The 20609-nt window shown below is 46.3% G+C and overlaps 3 protein-coding genes across 4 annotated transcripts in view; 1 reads left to right on the top strand and 2 right to left on the bottom strand.

The window, feature by feature from the left end:
* The window catches only part of prickle1a (prickle homolog 1a), a 30460-nt gene extending 21090 nt beyond the window's left edge, over positions 1-9370 (top strand). For both annotated transcript variants that reach the window (XM_083764007.1, XM_083764008.1), the window contains exons 3-8: positions 2606-2719; positions 3861-3998; positions 5298-5501; positions 5739-5925; positions 6183-7067; positions 7270-9370. In XM_083764007.1, coding sequence (XP_083620133.1) covers positions 2606-2719; positions 3861-3998; positions 5298-5501; positions 5739-5925; positions 6183-7067; positions 7270-8189 — 2448 coding nt within the window. In that variant the 3' untranslated portion in view covers positions 8190-9370. The remainder of the gene's footprint in view (positions 1-2605; positions 2720-3860; positions 3999-5297; positions 5502-5738; positions 5926-6182; positions 7068-7269) is intronic.
* A 158-nt stretch (positions 9371-9528) lies between these two features.
* LOC310857147 (uncharacterized protein) overlaps positions 9529-20609 on the bottom strand; it is a gene marked incomplete at its 5' end in the record, with an annotated part of 45135 nt that continues 34054 nt past the window's right edge. Inside the window, one exon of the mRNA XM_083762758.1 lies at positions 9529-10798. Coding sequence (XP_083618884.1) covers positions 10583-10798 — 216 coding nt within the window. The 3' untranslated portion in view covers positions 9529-10582. The remainder of the gene's footprint in view (positions 10799-20609) is intronic.
* Positions 14257-19293, bottom strand: LOC310857983 (Golgi-specific brefeldin A-resistance guanine nucleotide exchange factor 1-like; the record flags this gene model as incomplete). Its single annotated transcript, XM_083764027.1, has 1 exon — positions 14257-19293. The coding sequence occupies one exon, from the start codon at positions 19291-19293 to the stop codon at positions 14257-14259; it is 5037 nt and encodes a 1678-aa protein (XP_083620153.1).

The raw sequence follows: 20609 nt of genomic DNA, 5'->3' as shown, positions 1-20609 counted from the left end.
AAAAAGTGATACCAATATATAAGAACTTAAAACGTATACTATGTTACATTACGGTATATTGATCCAAGGTGGAACACAATCGATAGAAATGATCTGAAAATTCCCACCCAGCTGACTGCATAACAAGTGATCCACAAAGGGTTGAGAATGAGATTGAGAACCACTGTATTAGACTGTTTGTTTGGTGTCTGTTCTTTAGTTTTTCTGTGCTTTTACAAATAGTTAAACAAACTACATATTGCTGCAATTAATTGGAGGAGCTACAGTGAAGCTATGGTGGTGTATATACTACTCCTGATTGAGGATAAAAACAGCCATGACCTGATTCTAACTCCCCACTTCCCTGGCCCAGATAAAGGCTATGTAGCACATTCATGAATAACATCCCAACTACAAGCCTCTGTATAGTGGAAGGTATGGAAGAGGTGGCCCACTGGCCAGCGTACTTCGTAAAAGTCTTGATCTTAAAAAGAAAAAGAAAGAAAGAAAAAAAGGTTTTTTTGTCAGAGGGCAGATTTGTCGGGCTTTCTCCAACAGCCACTTAAAGGCAGGATGTGTGTATCTTTTATTTACACACTGTGGTGTGGTGAAGTCTGTTTGTGATTATCAGAAATCTGCCAGATGCCAGATGAGACCTCAGTGGATGGAGCCTGCTGTTGCGGGCAGTATAGGACTTTTTAACCACAAGTGTGACAAATAGCGACAAAAATAGTCAACCTACAAGCATTACAACGCAATGACGATGCGTTGTGAGCTCTGTGAGCTTGAAGACTAGATATTTTTCCTTAATGATCACCTGCTTTCTCCGAATTGTCACCTATTTTAGCCAAACCTTCGCCTATTATGACATGGCGAAGAGAGGAACGACATGGTTAACATGCCCTCTCACGCAACCCCTACCCCCTTTTATCTGAAAACGAAAAGGAAGGGTTGGCAACATTTTTACTCCTTCGTCAGGATCTTAACAACCCTTGAGACCCTGACGAAGGCCCCGACTGAAACACGAGTCCAATAAAAACGGCATCTGGAACTTTTTGTTTTCATGTTGTTTCTCCTGGGTCTGCACCTCGCAAGGACATATTTGGCATGCATCACTTTTTCCCTCTTTAGTATTCTTCTCTCTCTCTCTCATTCTGCCCTTCAATTTTCACTCCTTATCTCTCTATCCCGGACTCTCTTTCCTCCTCTCCTCTTCCCTCTTTACCACGGTCCAACAACACACATGGAAGCAATGAGTGGCTGATGGGTACAACAAGAAGGGGGTACCCAGCAACAGAGAGCCCTAAAGTCCCCAAATACGTAGTGCCCTTTTGTGTGGGAAGGTGTGGGTAAACTGTAGTGACTTTACTGCAGCCGTTGCCCTGAATGGACTATGCATGATGGGGTGATCATTACAGTGGAAAAACACACAGGGCTGTGGGTGAGAGCTGACCGTTTCCCCAGACAGCAACCCAGGAGGGAGGCTGCATGAGGGGGCAATAGCAACATGGAAATGTGCATAATTTACGGTGGTGACAAAAGTTAGTTTGATTGTCAGGGTAAATTGAGGAGACCCCCGCACCCCCCCCCCCCCCCCCTTCACACACACACACACACACACACACACACACACACACACACACACACACACACACACACACACACACACACACACACACACACACACACACACACACACACACACACACACACACACACACACACACACACACACACACACACACACAGCAGGAAATCTTCCCATATACAGAAGAAGCACATCCCGCCTCTTCATCCAGCCCACCATAATGACCCCCTCCCTCATAAAGTGAGCCCTCGTGAGCCCTCGCTTAGGGTCAAAGTGCCACAGAGATACTTCAAGACACCTTCTCCACTGTCCCACATGTAGCCCATTGGACCTATAATAAAATAGTATTCACATACTCATTTTGGATGGATCAATCTAGATTTAATTAAAAAATAAAAATCACACGGTACCGTATATACCACAGTAGCCTATATACGGGGGACTTTCTGGGGATTTCTGGTAGTAATAATTTCACCGTGAAGCAAAGCTCATTGGGGGTTTAAAAGCTCAAAGAGAAGAAAAATGTGATTCCACTAGTCGTAGTCGATCTAGTTCTCACATACGTTGTGGACAGAGCTGATCCAGAACGTGTCTCATCACCCTTCTCTCCTGGGAAAAGACAGGTTCACAAATCCTGGTTGGATTGTTGCCTATCATAAGAATAATAGCATCGCTGCTGTTACCACAAGCAAACCTTGTTTCTCAAAACAAAACAGTTGAAGTTTAATGGCCTTGTATAGGCGATAAATGGGCCTAGGGCCCATAACAACTGTTTTGACTGTAGACCCTATAGACCTGTAGACCCTAAGAGGTCATGAAACATACTATAGTACTATAGAAACATACTATAGTATACAACGTTCAGTTTAAGTAAAAACAAAAGCATCACTAAAACTCCAGTTCGTGTAATATGGATTTTGTTGACAGGCTTAAGAAACACACCCAGACTCAACTTTAAAGCTTATGGCCCATTTAGATCTCAATGCACCACCAATGCCTAATGATTTCCTTTCCTCCTTCATCTTGTGCTTCCTCCAGGTCCAGTTATATTTCTCCTGTCTGCCTGAGGACAAGGTTCCCTACGTCAACAGTCCAGGAGAGAAGTACAGAATCAAACAGCTTCTTTATCAACTGCCGCCGCATGATAATGAGGTACGTATCCTGCGTTCACATGCACATTATCTAAACATAAATGTGTGTCCAATCCATGCATTCATGATTATAAGTGCATGGCCGTGTGCGCACACACGTGTCCCTGCGTAATTATATTCATGTTTGTGTGCATAATGCAATGTCTGAGTATCATAAAATTCCCCCCCAGCAGGCCCTCTAATTAAAGCCAGCGTTAGAACAAAGCATCCCAGCAGTCAGCGCCCATTTTCCCACCACGACCCCTGCTGCTGTTCCCTCCTTCATGTTGTTTGAGTAGCTGTGTCCGTCCTCTGCCTGCTAAAGCCCACAGAGTTGTTAACAACCTTGCCGTACATTTCGCCCGCCGCCACCCATCGCACTCTGTGAGGCACTTGGCATTCACGTTGACGTCACACCCCGGGGGATTTTTTGTTCGGCAATCTTGCAGCCTTGTAGCGCGGGGGCACAATGTGACTTTTGACTTGATGATTTTATGATGTTTGCCGGGAGGGGGGGAAGGGGGGGGCGCCCACCAGCAGGATTCCTGTCATAGTGGTGGGTTTTTTATGGGGACGGCTCCGCGGGAGAGAGGGACGCAGGTTGAAAGGGTCTTTATGTGATGCCCACCACCACCGCAGTGGTAGCGACCACCGCATGCCTCAGCGTCCTTTGTATGCCCGTCCCCTTGATTTCACTCCAAACACAGGGCCTTATTTGTGTAAACGTCTGCTTTCCTCCTTGTTAAGGGTTTTGGGAGACATCAGGCCGCAAAAAAAGGGCCGTTGTAAAAAATTAGGTTCTCAATCTAGAGGCTGTGGGCGGGGGTGTGGAGGCAGGGGGTAGGAAGGCCACACGGGGGTCAACGTGTTACCTTTGTTCCAAAACGTTCTGGTATGCACTCTGCCCTCTCCCATACTTAACTCACTTTATAGCCTCTTTTGATGAGCGACAGTCATGGCTATTAGATCCACTGCCTGATATTTGCATTAGGGTAAAAGTCAAAGGGATATTCCAACCAAAATGTCATCTCAATGGACAACGGCCATAAAAGACTGTGTCAGTGTGAGGCCCCTTTTTAAAACACAAGAAGCTCTCATTTATTGGTGCGTGAATTAAAATGTCCTTTTGGTGACTAACCCTTCTGTACTTCTCCTTACTGTAGGTGCGTTACTGCCAGTCCCTCAGCGAGGAGGAGAAGAAAGAGCTGCACATGTTCAGTGTTCAGAGGAAGAAGGAGGCCCTGGGGAGGGGAACGCTCAAACTTCTGCCCCGCAATCTTCTCCACAGTGTCTGCGAGCATGTAAGACCCGCCCGCTCTTTACTAAAAAAATCACAAGCGACACAGAACGGCAAAATGCCTAATAGGAGTATTAGGCTTAATTTAGACACCTGAGTAGTACCAGTGGTGAATAAAGTACTCAACCCCTGTACTTGATTGAGTCAAAGTCAAAGTAATAATTAAAAATAAATAAATCACAACCATGTGAAGTGAGGGTGCTCTTGTCCTCATACATCATCACATTCCAGCCCATCACAATTTGCGTCCTCACTTTTCCATCCTCACTTTTTATCCTCAATACGTACTTTGCTCAGCCAATCAAATCATCGCTATGGGGTACAATTACCGCACAAAGCTGGGCCCCTCAAAAAGAAGGAAAGAAAGTACCCACACACACACACACACACACACACACACACACACACACACACACACACACACACACACACACACACAAAGGTTCCTACTATGGGTCTCTAAGCAGCAGACACCCATATTACTCAAAACAAACACCCATCTAGTTAAATACATTATTATTGTAATAGAGTGTGTGTGTGTGCGTGCGTGTGTGTATATACACTTACAAAATAAACACACACACACACACACACACACACACACACACACACACACACTGAGTGCTCCTGACTAAATCTGCACACTGACGCTGGGATTTAGTCGTGTTCTATATAACCACAGTATGTAAAATATCTACTCTGCTTACAGAGCCCAGTATCAGCCATGCAAATAAAACAGATTTGCCACCAATGCATGCGGGCCTCTCTCTCTCTCTCTCTATTACTGTTGTGCAGTGGCTTGGGACAGTGTCTCTGTTTCCGTTTAATATTATGAATTACATCAGTCAGCGTGCCCAGGAGTGAACCTTCTCAAAACATAGCTGCACATCTGCAGCTCTCTGCTACCCCTCCATTCGTCTTGTCCAGCTGTTTTTGTTCCTCTCTAGTCTATACAAATGGACAGCTTTAATAACATAAGCCCTGATTTATACATGATCCTGTCCTACAATGGTATCGATGGTGAACATACAGTAGGCAGTCTACAAATTCACTATGCATCACGATATTGGAAACTTCAACTTCAATTCAAAAGATTTCAGAATTTTCTTTGAACGATTTTCACATGCCCAAAATAGGTACGACAGGTTGTATGGGTCTGATCACAAATAAGGATATAGGACTGAGTCTCAGCAGTCATAGCTGACTGGCATTCTACTTTCATCATGGTGTGTTTTTTGCTGCTAGTATTGTGTGTGCCACATTCTCATAATTCTGCGCCATCTTACACTTTTTCATATTGCAGTGCGGTGAGAACATCAACGGGGGAGAAATGGCGGTGTTTGCGTCCCGGGCCGGCACCAGGCTCTGCTGGCACCCAGCATGCTTTGCCTGCTCCACCTGCAGTGAGCTCCTGGTGGATCTGATTTACTTCTTCCAGGAAGGGAAGATCCACTGTGGAAGACACCACGCCGAGCTCCTCAAACCACGCTGCTCTGCCTGCGATGAGGTGAGACCTGGCAACATCTACTGTATTGCATGGGACTCTTAGTGGTCTGTGACATAATCACAGGTGGTCCATGGGAAGATGTTTTAAAATATATTTAACGCACGCACGCACGCATTTAATTATTAGTCTTCCTGTTGAATGTTACTCCCTGATAAGTCATTGCACGACCATAATAAAAGATAGATGAAAGCATCTGAACGGGTATGTGTGTGTGTGTGTGTGTGTGATCATTTGCAGATAATCTTTGCTGACGAGTGCACGGAGGCCGAAGGCCGTCACTGGCACATGAAGCACTTTGCCTGTTTCGAATGCGAGACCATCCTGGGCGGCCAGCGTTACATCATGAAGGACGGCAGGCCGTACTGCTGCGGCTGCTTCGAGTCGCTCTACGCAGAGTACTGCGAGGCCTGTGGAGAACACATAGGTAAGACCAGTGGCTCTCACAATCCATCCCAGCCCTCTACGGGAAAAAGTGGCGCCAGTGCCAGAAGAATGCGTGAAAAAACTAAGAAGAAGGACCTGCCATTTCATATAAGTTTGATCACTGGGTCCCTCCTAATCTACACTGTAGTATCATCCGTCCTAATTTAATTCTACGAGTGTAGAAATGGACAAATGGTTGTTTACTAGAAACGTTCATTAAGAATATGTATTTAACACCCTAATGTTGTTTTGCTCCAGGTGTGGACCATGCCCAGATGACCTATGACGGCCTCCACTGGCACGCCACAGAGAGCTGCTTCAGCTGTGCCCAGTGCAAGAGCTCCCTGCTGGGCTGTCCCTTCCTGCCACGCCAGGGCCGCATCTACTGCTCCAAGACCTGCAGCCTGGGAGAGGACGTCCAGGCCTCCGACTCCTCCGACTCTGCCTTCCAGTCGGCACGCTCCCGCGAGTCCCGCCGCAGCGTGCGCATGGGCAAGAGCAGCCGCTCGGCCGACCAGTGCCGCCAGTCGCTCCTCTTCTCGCCCTCCGTCAACTACAAGTCCCTCGGCTTCAGCGGGAACGCCGACGACACTCTGACCAACAAACTGGCCCACATGGGCCTGTCCGACGAGCGCTTCTGGAGGGGCCGCGCCGAGGAGACGGAGGCCCCCGAGGACCGGGAGGAGGAGTGGGCCGAGCACGATGACTACATGACCCAGCTTCTGCTCAAGTTCGGCGAGCACGGCGTCTTCCAACAGGCCGACGACACCCGGCCCGCCGACCTCTGGATATCCGAGACGGACGTCAAGACGAAACAGGATTCTACCAAGGCTGGGGGTAGTGGGAGTGGAGGAGGGGGAGGGAAGGGCAGCCAGAGTCTGGCCAGTAAGAAGTACCAGGCGGACATGTACTGGGCTCAGTCTCAGGACGGGCTTGGGGACTCGGCTTACGGCAGCCACCCAGGGCCTGCCAGCAGCAGAAAGATCCAGGAGTTGGAGCTGGAGCACGGGGCGGGAGTGGGCTTCCAGGGAGAGGGGCAGCAGTGGTACAGCGACTCCCTGGAGTGCATCGCAGGCGAGCTCAGGAAAACGGATCAGAGCGTCCGAGATTCCATGGATTCCCTGGCTCTCTCCAATATCACTGGTGGGTATTAGCAAACAATGACATCAGACTAAAGTGATTTCAATAGTAAAAAAGAAAGAAAGTGGTATATGAAAATGGTCTGACAATAAAGCTCCAGACACGTACTTATTTCAATTACAGATCTACAGCAGACCTATGATATAGATTCCATAGAAGTCATTGTGCAAACTGTACCTCATTGTCACTGTCATTACTTTCTCAGGGGCCTCGGTCGATGGGGACAGTAAAGATGGGCCGTTCATGTACTCCCTGCAAAACCTCCAGGAGCTGGAGACAGAGGACTGTGATAAGACCAGCAACATGGGAACCCTCAACTCTTCCATGCTACACAGAAGTGCCAGCTCCCTGAAGAGCCTCATATCTGAGCAGGAAGAGGAGGTGGAGGAGAATGTCCCAGAGGAAGAGGAGGTTCCTCTCCCCGAGGAGAGATCCAAACCCCCTCATCTCCCATCACTGAGGAGGACCCGTTCGCAGTCCAGGCCACAGCAGGTCAAGTTCTCCGACGACGTGGTGGACAACAGTGGTGGTGGTGGTGGTTACGGCGATCTGCTGGTGCGCCAGCCCCCGATGAGCGAACGGACTCGGCGGAGGGTGTATAACTTCGAAGACCAAGAGCAGGACGTTCACTCTGGACGCCAGCATCACCACCGGAAGCGCCGCAGCAGCCGCAAGTCTCGCTCAGATAATGCTCTTCACCTCGTGCCCAAAGATAGGGCGGCCCGCATGTACCACAGGGAGGAGCACAGAGGCCACGGCCACGCCCCTGGTGCCAAGGGACCGCAGCAGCAGCAGCAGGCCTTCTACGGCCAACCGCCCCCCCATGGACACCCCAACTCCCGCACAGCCGCAGGCTACGGCCTCCAGGGCCCGGCCATGGACAGGTTTCTTGAGCTGTGCGACGACGATGACTGGTGCTCCACCTGTTCCTCCTCCTCCTCTGACTCAGAGGAGGAAGGCTTCTTCCTGGGTCAGCCCATCCCCCAGCCCAGGTCCCATAGACACTACTACACAGATGACCTGCCCAGCCCCTTGGCAGGAATCCCCTCTGCCTATGGCGGCGGCCCACGGACTAAATCCAAAAAGAAGAAAGGTCACAAGGGGAAGAACTGCATCATTTCATAAGACTCTCCATCCCTCTTTAAAAGCCTTATAATTTATACTCTGTCGTACGATGGTGACACTTACCGGAAAGAACTGGTCGTCAAGCTTGCTAGCTCGGTTATTTTCGGCACGCGAGTATGAATTAAGCTTAAATCCGTTTTGTATAATGCTTTGGGACAGCTTCTCCGGTTCCAGAAGCCACTGTTTGTATTACCAAAACACCCTGCTTGCTAATAAATGCATCAACTCCTGCCAGTTGGAAGTACTGTACATGCCAACACAGCACTCAATTTAACCACATAAACCCTGGCCTCCATATTTTGGGTGCGTCATTATAGACAAACAATTCTAATTGTTTTTTGAACATTGTAGAAATGTTTTCAAAAATGTTCAAAGTTTTCCGAAGTAGCTATATATAAAGTATATAGGGGCTTAAAGGGACACTTCACCCCTTTTGCAACCGGATCTTATTTTAATGATAAGAAATACTTTCCTGGGCTTTTTATGTGGGTAATATGTGTTTTTAGATATTCTAGTATTTCAAAATGTTCATGATGTCATGGACACTTAATTGGAAATACTAAAATAGTGGTGGTTAACAACCCATTGTCTGATTCTGCATCATGTGCTTCTCTAATGTTACAAAATACCAATGTACTGTAGTAGCAAATACCATAATTCAGAGTAAAACCTATTTATGAAGCATAATTTAGATAGTTATTTAACATTTGCAGATATTACTGTATATATTGTAGAGTTAAAAACAAATGGTTATTTTTATACCCCTCCCGAGGAATGCCATGGACATGAAACTGTTGGCAGTTGTTTACATAACCTTTAATTTCACCAGGGTGCTAAATATTAAATGATATATTATAGTTTGACCAGGGCTTTTTTATTTGTTTCTTGGTTAAAGGTTTCTGCAGTCCTAACAGAAAAGGAACAGTGTATGCATTAAGCCCCATTTATACTACCGTCATACTGCTGTGTCGCAGACTGACAACAGCCAATCTACAAATTCACAGCACATCTGCGCCTGGTTGTGAGCTTATAGATCTGTTTTAGGTTTGCGACGCCATTCGTACGATGGAGAATAAATTAAGCATTATTACAGCACCTGGTTGAGTGGGCTTATTTATAGCTCATGTTTTATTGTAAACTAATCATTGTAATCTGTATAAATGTACAAACTGGAATATAAGGCTCAGATTGATAATTGTAATAAAAAAATATATAATGATGTGCCGTTTGTTTCTTTCTAAAGGAATTTCACTCAACAACATGTAAGAACATTTAAACAGACAAAAAGAAAACCAATGCAATTTATATATAAAATAGACATTATAAAACATTCAAAATAAAAATAAAACATTCAAAATCCCTGTGTTAGACAGTATTACTGGTGCTTATAAGATGCATATAATTATGCAGATACTGCGCTGGACTTCTTTGTACCACCACAATTCTCAAACCATCTCTGATCATATGACTACATGAGATTAACCATCTTTTTGGAATTCTGTGATAACTGTTGAATCTTTCAAATTGATTCTGTGGGTTTATAATGATTAAAAACTAATAAAACAACACCCACAATATCATGCCACTGTCAAAAATGTAGATTACAGCTTTACATTTGAGCTGTTGAAATGTTTGAGTTTATTTAATACAGTAACTATTGTAATTCTCCTCCCAAAACCCTGTAATATCATTGAATCTTAAACTCAATCAAGCGTAATGGAATAAGACAATATTGAAGGATAGTGGTGAGCGCAGAAATACTATCTTGAAACGTCTGTTGTTACAAGAGAATTCCTTATACCGGTACAAGATATTGGAAAAGGAGTGAAATCCTAAAGAGCCGTTAACACCAAGCACAATAACTACAGTATGACGGTGACTATAAATACGGTATGTCATTGTTTGGATGTTTCCCATGTTTGGACATCTGGGATACAATCAGTCTCACTCACCCTCGGAAACAGTGACAGTTTTGTTATTATAAACGAGAGAGGAGGAGATGAATGGCTAACGCTAGCTGTAGTAGGCTAGCTGGCATTACCTAAGTAATGTCTGCAACAATCTCACCCCATTGTAATTAATATCCTATTGCATGTGTAGTTCAGCACCACAGAGGCAAAGAGCTCTTTCGCTCTCTCTGCCTCTGACAGTGTGTGGGTTCTGACTAGCCAGCGCAGTGTGTTTGGTGCCACTGTTCAGTGATTACAGAACGATACCACTCATCAGTTTCCATCACCCAACGGTGTTACTCACCGAAGAGAAGGAGAACAGATCTTTTTCAGCAAGATGGTATTGTAAGCCAAGCTTTTATCCCCAGATGTGTGGCCTGGTCCAGTCTCTGCTTAACACAGAGATGATCTCAGAAGGTTGTGTGGCCTGGTCCAGTCTCTGCTTTATACAGAGATGACCTCAGACGGCTGTATGGCCTGGTCAAGCTCCATAGCCTGGTCCAGCTCCTTGATGAAGTGACTGAGGTCATCTAGACATCGCTGCTTTATCTCCAGAAGGTTCTCTTTCAGCGGGGCCGTCAGCATCTGCTCCAAAGCCGGCTCCTTGTCTGCCAACATCTTCACCACCGTGCCAAACGTCTCGCAGTCCTGCCTGTACAGCTGTACAATGCAAGAGGCAAAATAAATAAATACAAGGTTACCCACATAACATAACATTAATCAAGATAAATTGAAACTCACGTATCCATGCAAAGAATGAAGGAAATTTTACCCCCATTGGCCTGAATACAATACTACGTTTTAGACTATTTGACATTCAATGTTTTTTTTCTTCCACAAATGAGTCTTGAAAAATGGGGGTTGTCTTATAATCAGAGTCATCTTATATTCGGGACAATGCGCTATATTACATTTATTTTTACAGCATGGCTTTTGAAAGTGGTAACTGTCTATAAGAGTCTGTCTGGAGCTAATCTCACTGTACACTGTCACTAGGCTAGTCAGTGGGGTTCGGATTGAATTTGGACACATGATGTAATCGGCTGGACTCTACCAAGAATCATTAGAATTCAAATCCAAATATGCAATATAAAAATCACACCTGTGTCATCCAATAAAACATGTATATACTTCATGAATTCATTTATCAACTTGATGTTATATTCTTATTGTGATACAATGTTTAAAAAGTTCATCTTTTCACACATATATATTTATATATAACATAAATTCTGTTCTGTTCTTACATGATCATGGTGAAGCACCGAGCTGAATTAAAACAGTTGCACTGCGTTTAGAAAAGCCGATTTGCTCGTCCACATTTTTTTTTTTTTTAAAGATATTTTTTTTGCGGCTTACGCCTTTTATTGATTTTTGAAGGGACAGACAGTAGGCTGACAGGAAACGGGAGAGAGATGGGGGGATGACATGCAGTAAAGGCCGTGTCGGGTCCGGGAGTCGAACCCGCGGCACACTGCGACTGGATTACCAGTCCGGTGCCCAGACCGTTACGCTACGGCCTGGGCCTGCTCGTCCACATTTGACGTAAATTCTCCTTTCATTGTCATTGGCATTTAATGTGACACGAGTTAAGGACAAAAAACTGTATATAGGAGGGGCTAGCACCCCTCAAGAATCACACTCGTGATTGGAATTTTACTATAATCAGCAGTGTCAATTCCTTGTGCTTATTGTGTTTAATTGTCTAGTCAAAGATGCTATTAGATTTGCTCGAGTGAGGCTGTGTTGGAGCTACAGGACACAAAACAACCCAGCCGCTGTATCAAATATAAACTAGAAAAAGTGCCCTTCTGGGCACAGGTCTCCACCAGGTTATCCACAGATCCGTGCAGTTAGAGGTAAAAACACTTTTCGGCCAGTTATAGCGCCACCTTGAGGCTGAGTTGAAATTGTTCATGTGGCATTTTGTCCTGGGCCTAGTGGGAATGTGGGTGCACAATTTGACGGAAATCACGCGATGTGTTCATGATTTGCAGCATTTTGTTTGAAACTGAGCACTCCTGTGAACTTTGGAAGCCAATATTAACCAATCAGGATGGAGTCTGAGAAATCTGAAAGACCGGTTTGGTTGAATGGCTCTAGAGAGACTGTGTACCAATTTGCGTGATGTTTGGACAAAATCTGTAGGTGTACTGTGCAAAAACTTGTTTTGCACAAAGCGGCCTCCTGGTGGCGCTATAACAGGCCGTTCTGGAAAGTTTGGGGCAGAGGTTCATCGTTGGCATCCAGGGAGTGTGTGTGCAAAATATGGCATCGACCGGGTTAACGGTGGCCGAGATTAGCTGTTCACGGACACACACACGGACGGACACACACACGGACACACAAACGGACGGACGGAGTGCAAAACATACTCTCCCCACATGCCTTCGGCCTGGTGGAGACAATAAGCTATATTTCAAGGCAGCAACGTGTGTCGCTCTGGGCCATAGTGTAAATCACTGGGCATAATGTTAAATGGATAATGGATCTCTTAAAGGCAATGGCACAGTGATTGGTTTAATCATTGTAACGCCCAAACCACACCTATGCATAATGTAAGGGATAATGGAGGTGTTTTAGGGACTTACAAGATAACACATTTTACGGGGCCACACCTCTCACACAATACAAAATCCCCAAATTAAGGAAAAAGGGCCCCTGCCGCAAGATGGAGCCCATAGTGTGTTGTATATGGCACAGATTTTTCTATTGGCATTAAAATGACGAATTAAACTTATGAATAGTGCAGGTAGAAGACACAATCCACTGTTAATTAGGGTGGCCATAAGATGGTTAATGTTTGTTTGCTTAGAGTAGTAGTAATGGCCTATTCAAAAGCTTTCTAAAAACTTGATACTTTTCCAAAACAAAACTAAACTAGAAAAAGTGCCCTTCTGGGCACAGGTCTCCACCAGGTTATCCACAGATCCGTGCAGTTAGAGGTAAAAACACTTTTCGGCTGAGTTGAAATTGTTCATGTGGCATTTTGTCCTCGGCCTAGTGGGAATGTGGGTGCACAATTTCACGGAAATCACGCGATGTGTTCATGATTTGCAGCATTTTGTTTGAAACTGAGCACTCCTGTGAACTTTGGAAGCCAATCTTAACCAATCAGGATGGAGTGTGAGAAATATGAAAGACCGGTTTGGTTGAATGGCTCTAGAGAGACTGTGTACCAATTTGCGTGATGTTTGGACAAAATCTGTAGGTGTGCTGTGCAAAAACCTGTTTTGCACAAAGCGGCCTCCTGGTGGCGCTATAACAGGCCGTTCTGGAAAGTTTGGGGCAGAGGTTCATGGTTGGCATCCAGGGAGTGTGTGTGCAAAATTTGGCATCGACCGGGTTAACGGTGGCTGAGATTAGCTGGTCACGGACGGACGGACACACGGACACACGGACGGACGGACGGACGGAGTGCAAAACATACTCTCCCCATGCCTTCGGCTGGTGGAGACAAAAAAGGAAAGTACAGTAGTTTTCAGGGAACAGATTTCCTCAACTTGTATCCTGGCAATTTCACATAATAGTGTGTGTGGTGTGGGACAATGTTGACAAAACAGAAAAAAAAATGCAGTGTAAAATGTGTATATACATTAAAACACGTGCAATTTTCAGCAAATATAAATCAAGCTTCACGGATTTCGCGTCACCTACGGCAGCGGCAAAAAAGCAGTGTATGAAATGGCCAATGTGTACAGCATGTACAGATTCTGAAAACGCCTAGTGGCAACGCTTCTAATAGGAAACCAATTATGAGGACATCACCCCAGTGTGTCTGATGTCAGTGCCAAGAAGAGAACACATCCTTCCCCCGGCAGCAGTAAAAACAAAGTCTCCATTCAGATTCAGAGTTCAGACTGGACAAACTCCATAACTAAAGTATTGAGGGGTTTACACATACTACAGCTACGTACACAGACAATATGTAGCCCTATGCAGTTGTGAATGGTGTAGGATTTCAGCACATGATTTAATGAACATGAACTAATTATAATAACTACCATATAAACAGACACAATTAGACACAAATACTAAGGAACTACTACTTACAACGTATTTTGAAGTAGTGACCTTACAGAAAAACCAAGCCCAAAGTTGCGTATCATAAGTGGCAACTATGAGAGTGGTGCACTGGGGAATATCCCTGCCTTGTCCATTACCAGCAACATGTTCTTCAATGACTCTGGAATGGACTCTAACAGTAGGTCGCTGGAACTAGGATGCATGTATTTGACCATGAAGTCCAGGATGGTGAGCCACAGGTTAGCAAAGTTGGGCAGGGACAACAAGGGTGACAGATGCCGCAGGAACACCTTTGACAGGAGGGTACACGCTCTCATTCTGGTCTCCTCCATACCGCCAACGTCAGCTGGGCTAATGTTGTCAAGGAGCTTAGTCAGCAGGGGGAACAGCACCTCGTTGAAGCAGGATTCCCATTGGGTAGCGTCTAGCATCTGCAGATCATGCAGCAGGGCTCTCTCAAGGTAGTTGAGAGCCTGCATACGGACCTGACATCTAGAATCACAGCACAGCCAGACGATGCCTTGCAGCAGTGGACACCAGCAGCTGGTCCATAAGGTTTGGGAGTCTGGCTCGATCCTTTGGATTTCAGATCTGCCTGCAGATTCATGGTGGCAATGTTCCTCTGCCCGGGAGCTGTATATACTAGCGGCACGAGTGTGCAGCGTCTGCATCAGGTCTAACAGTTGTAATGACACCGTGTGGTAGCCGGCTGGTTCCTCATCGTCACTGTGGGAGCGCGAAGAACACTGGCTGGGGGCACGGCTGCCACCCCACAGCGTGCCTCCACAATCCTTCTCCCACCAACCAGCTTTTTTCTTGAGCGCTTCGGAAGAGTTCTGTCTCTTCTTGTCATTGTCATGGTAACCTCCATTACGGCTGGCTTCCACAAACATGCGGACAGCCTTGACACAAAGCTCGAAGTTATCAGGGGTGATGTGGGCAGCGTCATGGATAATAAAGGACAGTGTCTCCACACACTTCATGAAGGATTTTATGTCGTGCTGGCCCAGCTCCTGATCTAGTGTTAGACTGTAGTGATTGACCAGTGGGTGGTTCATGAGAGCCTTGGTGCTCGCTGCTTGGCCTTGGCCCATAGCGACATCAAGGACATCTTTAGAAACAACCAGACACCCACTGCTCTCGACATCTATGTCAGTAGTAGAGTGAGAGATTCTGGAATGGCTGTGCTCGGTGTATACTTCAGAATCAGAGGAACAGCCACGGTCCGGAGACTTCAGACTCACTTCACAGGAGTGGTGGGAAGACAACTCACCATCTGACTGAGCACATATATGATCGTCTGTAGTGGTGGAGGTCAGCTGGGAGGAGGCTAGAGGTTTCACCCCAGCTCCAATACACTCCAGCAAGGAGAACAGAGTGTACCAGTCATCTGTACAGTGGATAAGGGCAGCATTGGTCTTGAGAAGTTCGTGAAGGCCATAGGCCACCTCCCGTCTCACCCGTGACAGGACATGGGGCTTCATCCTCAGCAGGAGACGCAGTGAAAGGAGCACCTGAGACCTGATGTCTTCTTGTCGTAGCAGACAAGTGGCCAGTCTGAGCAGTCCCACCACAGCCCTCTCTACCAGGAAACAGCTCTCGTTAGCACAGACGCAGAGATGGCAGAGGTGATCCTGCACGGTCTTCCATACACACAACACGCGGTCCCTGTTCTCCAGAACGATGCGTAGCAGCATCTCCAGGCAGAAGGCAGCATCCTCTTCATCATAGTTCTCATCAGGGCTGACTGAGATCAGAGCCTTCACCAGTTCCTGTAGTGACTCCACCTGTAGGACTTTACTTTCTGTGATCAACGTCTCTGGGTCACATTGCCTGATGCAGAGGATGGCGGCTTGCGTGGCTTCCAGATCCTCTGTGGAGGCTGCTGCCTGACCAGACTGCTCCGCTCCACTCAGAGTCAGCCAGTTGACAAAACTCAGCACTGCGGATTGACTGTGGTGCGAGGGCATTTCCTCTCTCTTCAGAGAAACCTTTCCATTTGGCGACACAAAATCTTCTGCCTCAACCATGGCTTTGGGCAGCAGCTCAGCTCTGAAGAGCTGCAGCATGCAGTCAATGATGTTTTTCCATCCATGCCTGAGAACCCCACCATGGCAACGGACCAGGTGGAACACAGTCTTTGCTGCTACCTGTGCCTTTCCGTTACTTCCAAACACTGACAGTGGGTTCTCCACAGACCACTCACTGCAGAAAGTAGTGAACTTGCAGAGGGCGATGATCAGACTGTCAAACACATCGCTGAAGCCATAGTGAGCAGATATCACGGCACATTTCTTGAAACCATCAACAGACTTCTGGATAATGGTGTCATCCAAGCTCTTGTCGAAGACATGGTAGAGGGCAGCGATGGTGGGGCCCCAGGTCACAGTGAACAGGTCATGGTCATAGCTGCTGACTGGGACATGGAGGAAAATGCCCTCCGGTGTGGCACTGCGGTGGAGGAGCACGCGCCACACATAGTTGTCCTTCACCAGGCCAGTCTGCTCATCCGGCATCACAATCTCTTCATTCTTGATAGCATAGTAGATGTCTTCCAACATGTCTTGGTCAAAATCCTTGTTCCCATTCACTCCCTTCAGATTGTTCTTAAATTGCTCGACCGTCATGGGAATGTGCTGCTTGCGGACGTTGTGGTTGTGCTGATCAGTGTTCAGCATGATAACACCATATGCCAGGGTGAAACCAGCATCGTTTGTCATGAAAAGAGAACCATTCACTTTATGCCAGTTGTCAGTGAAGGTTTCCAGAAGCCCATGGATTAATGGAGCCTCTCCCGGCAGCCTGAAGGCTTCCAAGTAGAGACGCAGAGCCTCATCAATACGCAGCCCTTGGAAGGCAAATGTGCTGACAAAGCTGACCAGAAGGTCCTTATTCTCACGATCACTGATGAACTCCCCGATCATCTTCTTGTCGAGTCGTAGGTTCTCTCGAAGCCACAGGGCCACCTGGTTATTGTCCATGGGATTATGGAGGAGGCCTTTCTCCTGCAGGAACTGGATACCCATTTTAGGTTTCTGGTTAAACTGCTCTGTCCCAGAGATCAGCAAATTCTTCTTGATTTTAATGTTGTTCAACTCTTGTGAATCTGGTAGACATGAAGAGAATCTTTGAGGTTTTGTCGGTGATTTCTTTCCAGCAGTATCAGTCTCTTCCTGGTCATGTCTGCCCAGTCTCATCTTCTCATCATCCATCAAGTGTCTACTGGTTGGCGGACACAATACAGCACTCCCAGCTTCTGGAGCATTCTGCCAGTTGGCATTGTACCCCAATACAGTAGTGTCTGTTGCTGTATATTTGGTGTTATGAGTTAAACCCTCCCATTCTGCGAGTGCTACTTCTGATTGGTCCTGCAGAATGGTACTGTTGAGCACCTTGGTTTGGCAGTGGGCTTCAAGGCTGTCAATCACAATCAGCAGAGCCTCTAGAGAGAGGAGCTGTGTGGTATAGAGCTGCCCAGACACTGGAAAGGCATTCTTAGATAGCATATTGATGAGGTTCTCAAACAGGTTGGAACAGTAGAAGTCACAGTCATAGTTAATGTAGAGCTCCGTCACAAAGTTGGGGATCCTCCACAGCTGCAACAGGGCCTCCAGTGCCATCTCCTTCATCTCATAAGGCGTCTTTATGTCCTCTGACATTATGATGTCCATCAGCTTCTTCAGGTACATCTCAAGCTGAAATTTGAGATGTACTCTCATGCCCTCAAAAAGCAGGAAGCAAACACGCAATGAGGCAGGATACAGGTTAATGCGCTCCACGCTCAGCATCTGGAAGAGGTGTCTGCAGAGCTCATCTTTGATCAGTCCTAGGAATGACTGGTAGTTGGCGATGTGTGCAGACTCCAAGGCCACAGTCAGCAGCTGTAGGCCTATGTCTATCATGGTGGGCGTGTTGTGGCGGTCGTGGGGGTTAGTCAGTGAAATTAGGAAGCTGAAGACCTCCCACAGGCACGGTAAGCCGTATGGCACGAGGGATGCTCCATCCCTGGGATTCATGTAGTCCATGTCATGTACAGAACTGCTGTCCGACTGCTCTGTGTCCTCCCGGACTTCAGGGATTGATTCTACTGATGCTGAACGGACAAGTTCCACCTGCTTGCCCTTAGACTGTGCCTTCAGCCTGGTGGTCGAGCTGCTCTGTTCTAGGTCCATCAGGTCTTCCCTGGATGTGTCCCTGGAGCACGTGTCCAGGTCACTCTCTGTAGTGGAGGGACAGGAGATAGAGGAGCCAACGCTGTCTGAGCGCCGTCTCCAGGTGGGAGATGGCGTGGAGGAGCCTTGGTATATTAATGGGACCCCATCAGAGAGGTTGTTGTTGTGGAGAAATGTGGGTTGAGTTTGCTCCATCTGACATGCGGTGTATTTGACCGTGTGATGAGGAAGCCGCAGTAAGCGTCTGTACTTCCTCCCCTTGGAGGACTCACTCATCCAAGCGGAACGGAACTTCATGTTGGCACCCACAAAACTCTTGGTCTCCTCTTTGAACTTCGGTAGTCTGGAGAACAGTAGTTGGACCATGTCCACCAGTGTGTGCTCCGCGGACTTCCTCAAGAGCCGGCTGAGACGCATCTCAAAACAGATGCGTAAACAAGACCGCATGATCCCACAAACTGACTCATTGGTCAGGTGGACTCCAACTGGCGTCAGCAGTAATGTCCCGAGGACCTGTAAGATTTTCATAAGGACTACTTCATCGCTGGCTGAATCTGTTCCATGAAACCTGGCACGTGTGACAGCGTCCGCCATGTTCTCAATGGCCTCTGCCGCTGCCTCATGATTGACGTCTATAAGTCCATAGGACATAAACTTGTTGACAGAGGTGAGGGCAAGGCCTGCGATGGGTCCAGTGGTATCCGCCAACCGCAACACTTCCAGGAAGGGTCTCAGGAACACGTTGGGCTCCACATCAGACAACCCTTTTATGTTGTTGAGTATCTCTTGGAGTTGCCTGAAACTATTAAGTAATGGGTCCTGTTCTTCACCCAATGGAGTGTGGGTATTCCATCTAGAGGTTCTCTTGATGGCACCAACTACTGCACTAATCTCACCTTTGACAACATAGATGTTCTTTTCCACACTCCTGCTTCCTGTGCATGTTGTGAGCACCATTTCCAAGATGGCGGCAGATAATGCTAAGCTAGCGTGACAGCTAGAAAATAGCAGATCAGTGAATAAAGACCAATGTTCAATTCACAATGATAGATTAGTTCTCAGACATCCCAGGTTCATGGAATCCACTGGCTTCAAACACTACTGATTCAATAACTCACAAAATGATCCAAAAATGTGAGAGCAAATTCATCGAATACATGAACCAGCTGTGCTGTGAATCTGGGATTGGTAAGCAAACTGACTTGGAAAAGCTCAAAGTACTTGGAGGCCACTCATTGATGTCAGTCATCTGTGACGTCAGTATTATCTCAGTGCTTATCTCCTTATTTGGGCAAATCTGTTCAAACAACAAAACTTTAACACACAGACTAGGCTGATGCCCATTAGAAGGGAAGGGCTTTTTGAAGCAAAAGGTGTCAAGTGTTAGTTGTGGATGAAAATAATCGCTATCCTGTAACGAGAGTCCAGACTCCACTCGCATGAATGGAAATGCAATTTCAAGGGGAGTGGTTACCCCGATACCCCGGCCAAAAAATATATTTTACGTTGCTATTTTGATGACCGAAAAAGTCGATAAGAGCAAATCATAAAATCCCCATTGGAGATCAAAAGGTCAGAGGTCTTTTGACGAATGAAGCTCTGATTTCTAGCATATTCCCTAATTTCGTGGAAAACAACAGTACAGAACTGTCAAAACTGCTAAAAAATAAGGGGTCTACAACCTTTGGGCTTGACCGCTGATAATTTAAGCATTTTTCAATAATTTTAATATTATTCCAAATATGAATTAAATGTATCATAATTATGCTGAATATGATTAGCTGTAAAAGGGGTTATGGCTTTGAAAATTAAATGCCAAACAGGTTTTCCATTTCAATATGATCATAAAATGGAGCATTTTAATCTTTAATGTGGGAAATGATAATGCTATATGTGGTGGAGTGACATTTTAATTTTCAAGTTCACATAGGCAAATTTTAGTCCCCAAAATACGGCACTGCAACTACAGTACATATTGCAGCCTTTGCAATACACATATGCCTCTCTCATATAACGCAATATGACTATAGTGTTCAGTCCTAGAAAATGTATACATCAAGAGCCCAAAGAGGTCAAAGTGATCACTTTCCAAACGCCCTTCAAGACTCGCTCTCATTCCAACACTTAAATGTGAACTTTGCGAACTCACTCCTGGCAAGTAGGTGTATTTCCATTAAACAGGTGTGAGTGTGTGTGCGAGCGAGCCCATGCAAGTGTGCGTTTGTCTGAAAAGAAAAAGGGGAGAGAAAAGGGAGCCAAGGTGTCAGAGTATG

This window comes from Protomyctophum parallelum, assembly GCF_964188405.1.
Source record: "Protomyctophum parallelum genome assembly, chromosome: 4".
NCBI classification, from domain to species: domain Eukaryota; kingdom Metazoa; phylum Chordata; class Actinopteri; order Myctophiformes; family Myctophidae; genus Protomyctophum; species Protomyctophum parallelum.
This window is presented reverse-complemented; position numbering and strand designations above follow the sequence as displayed.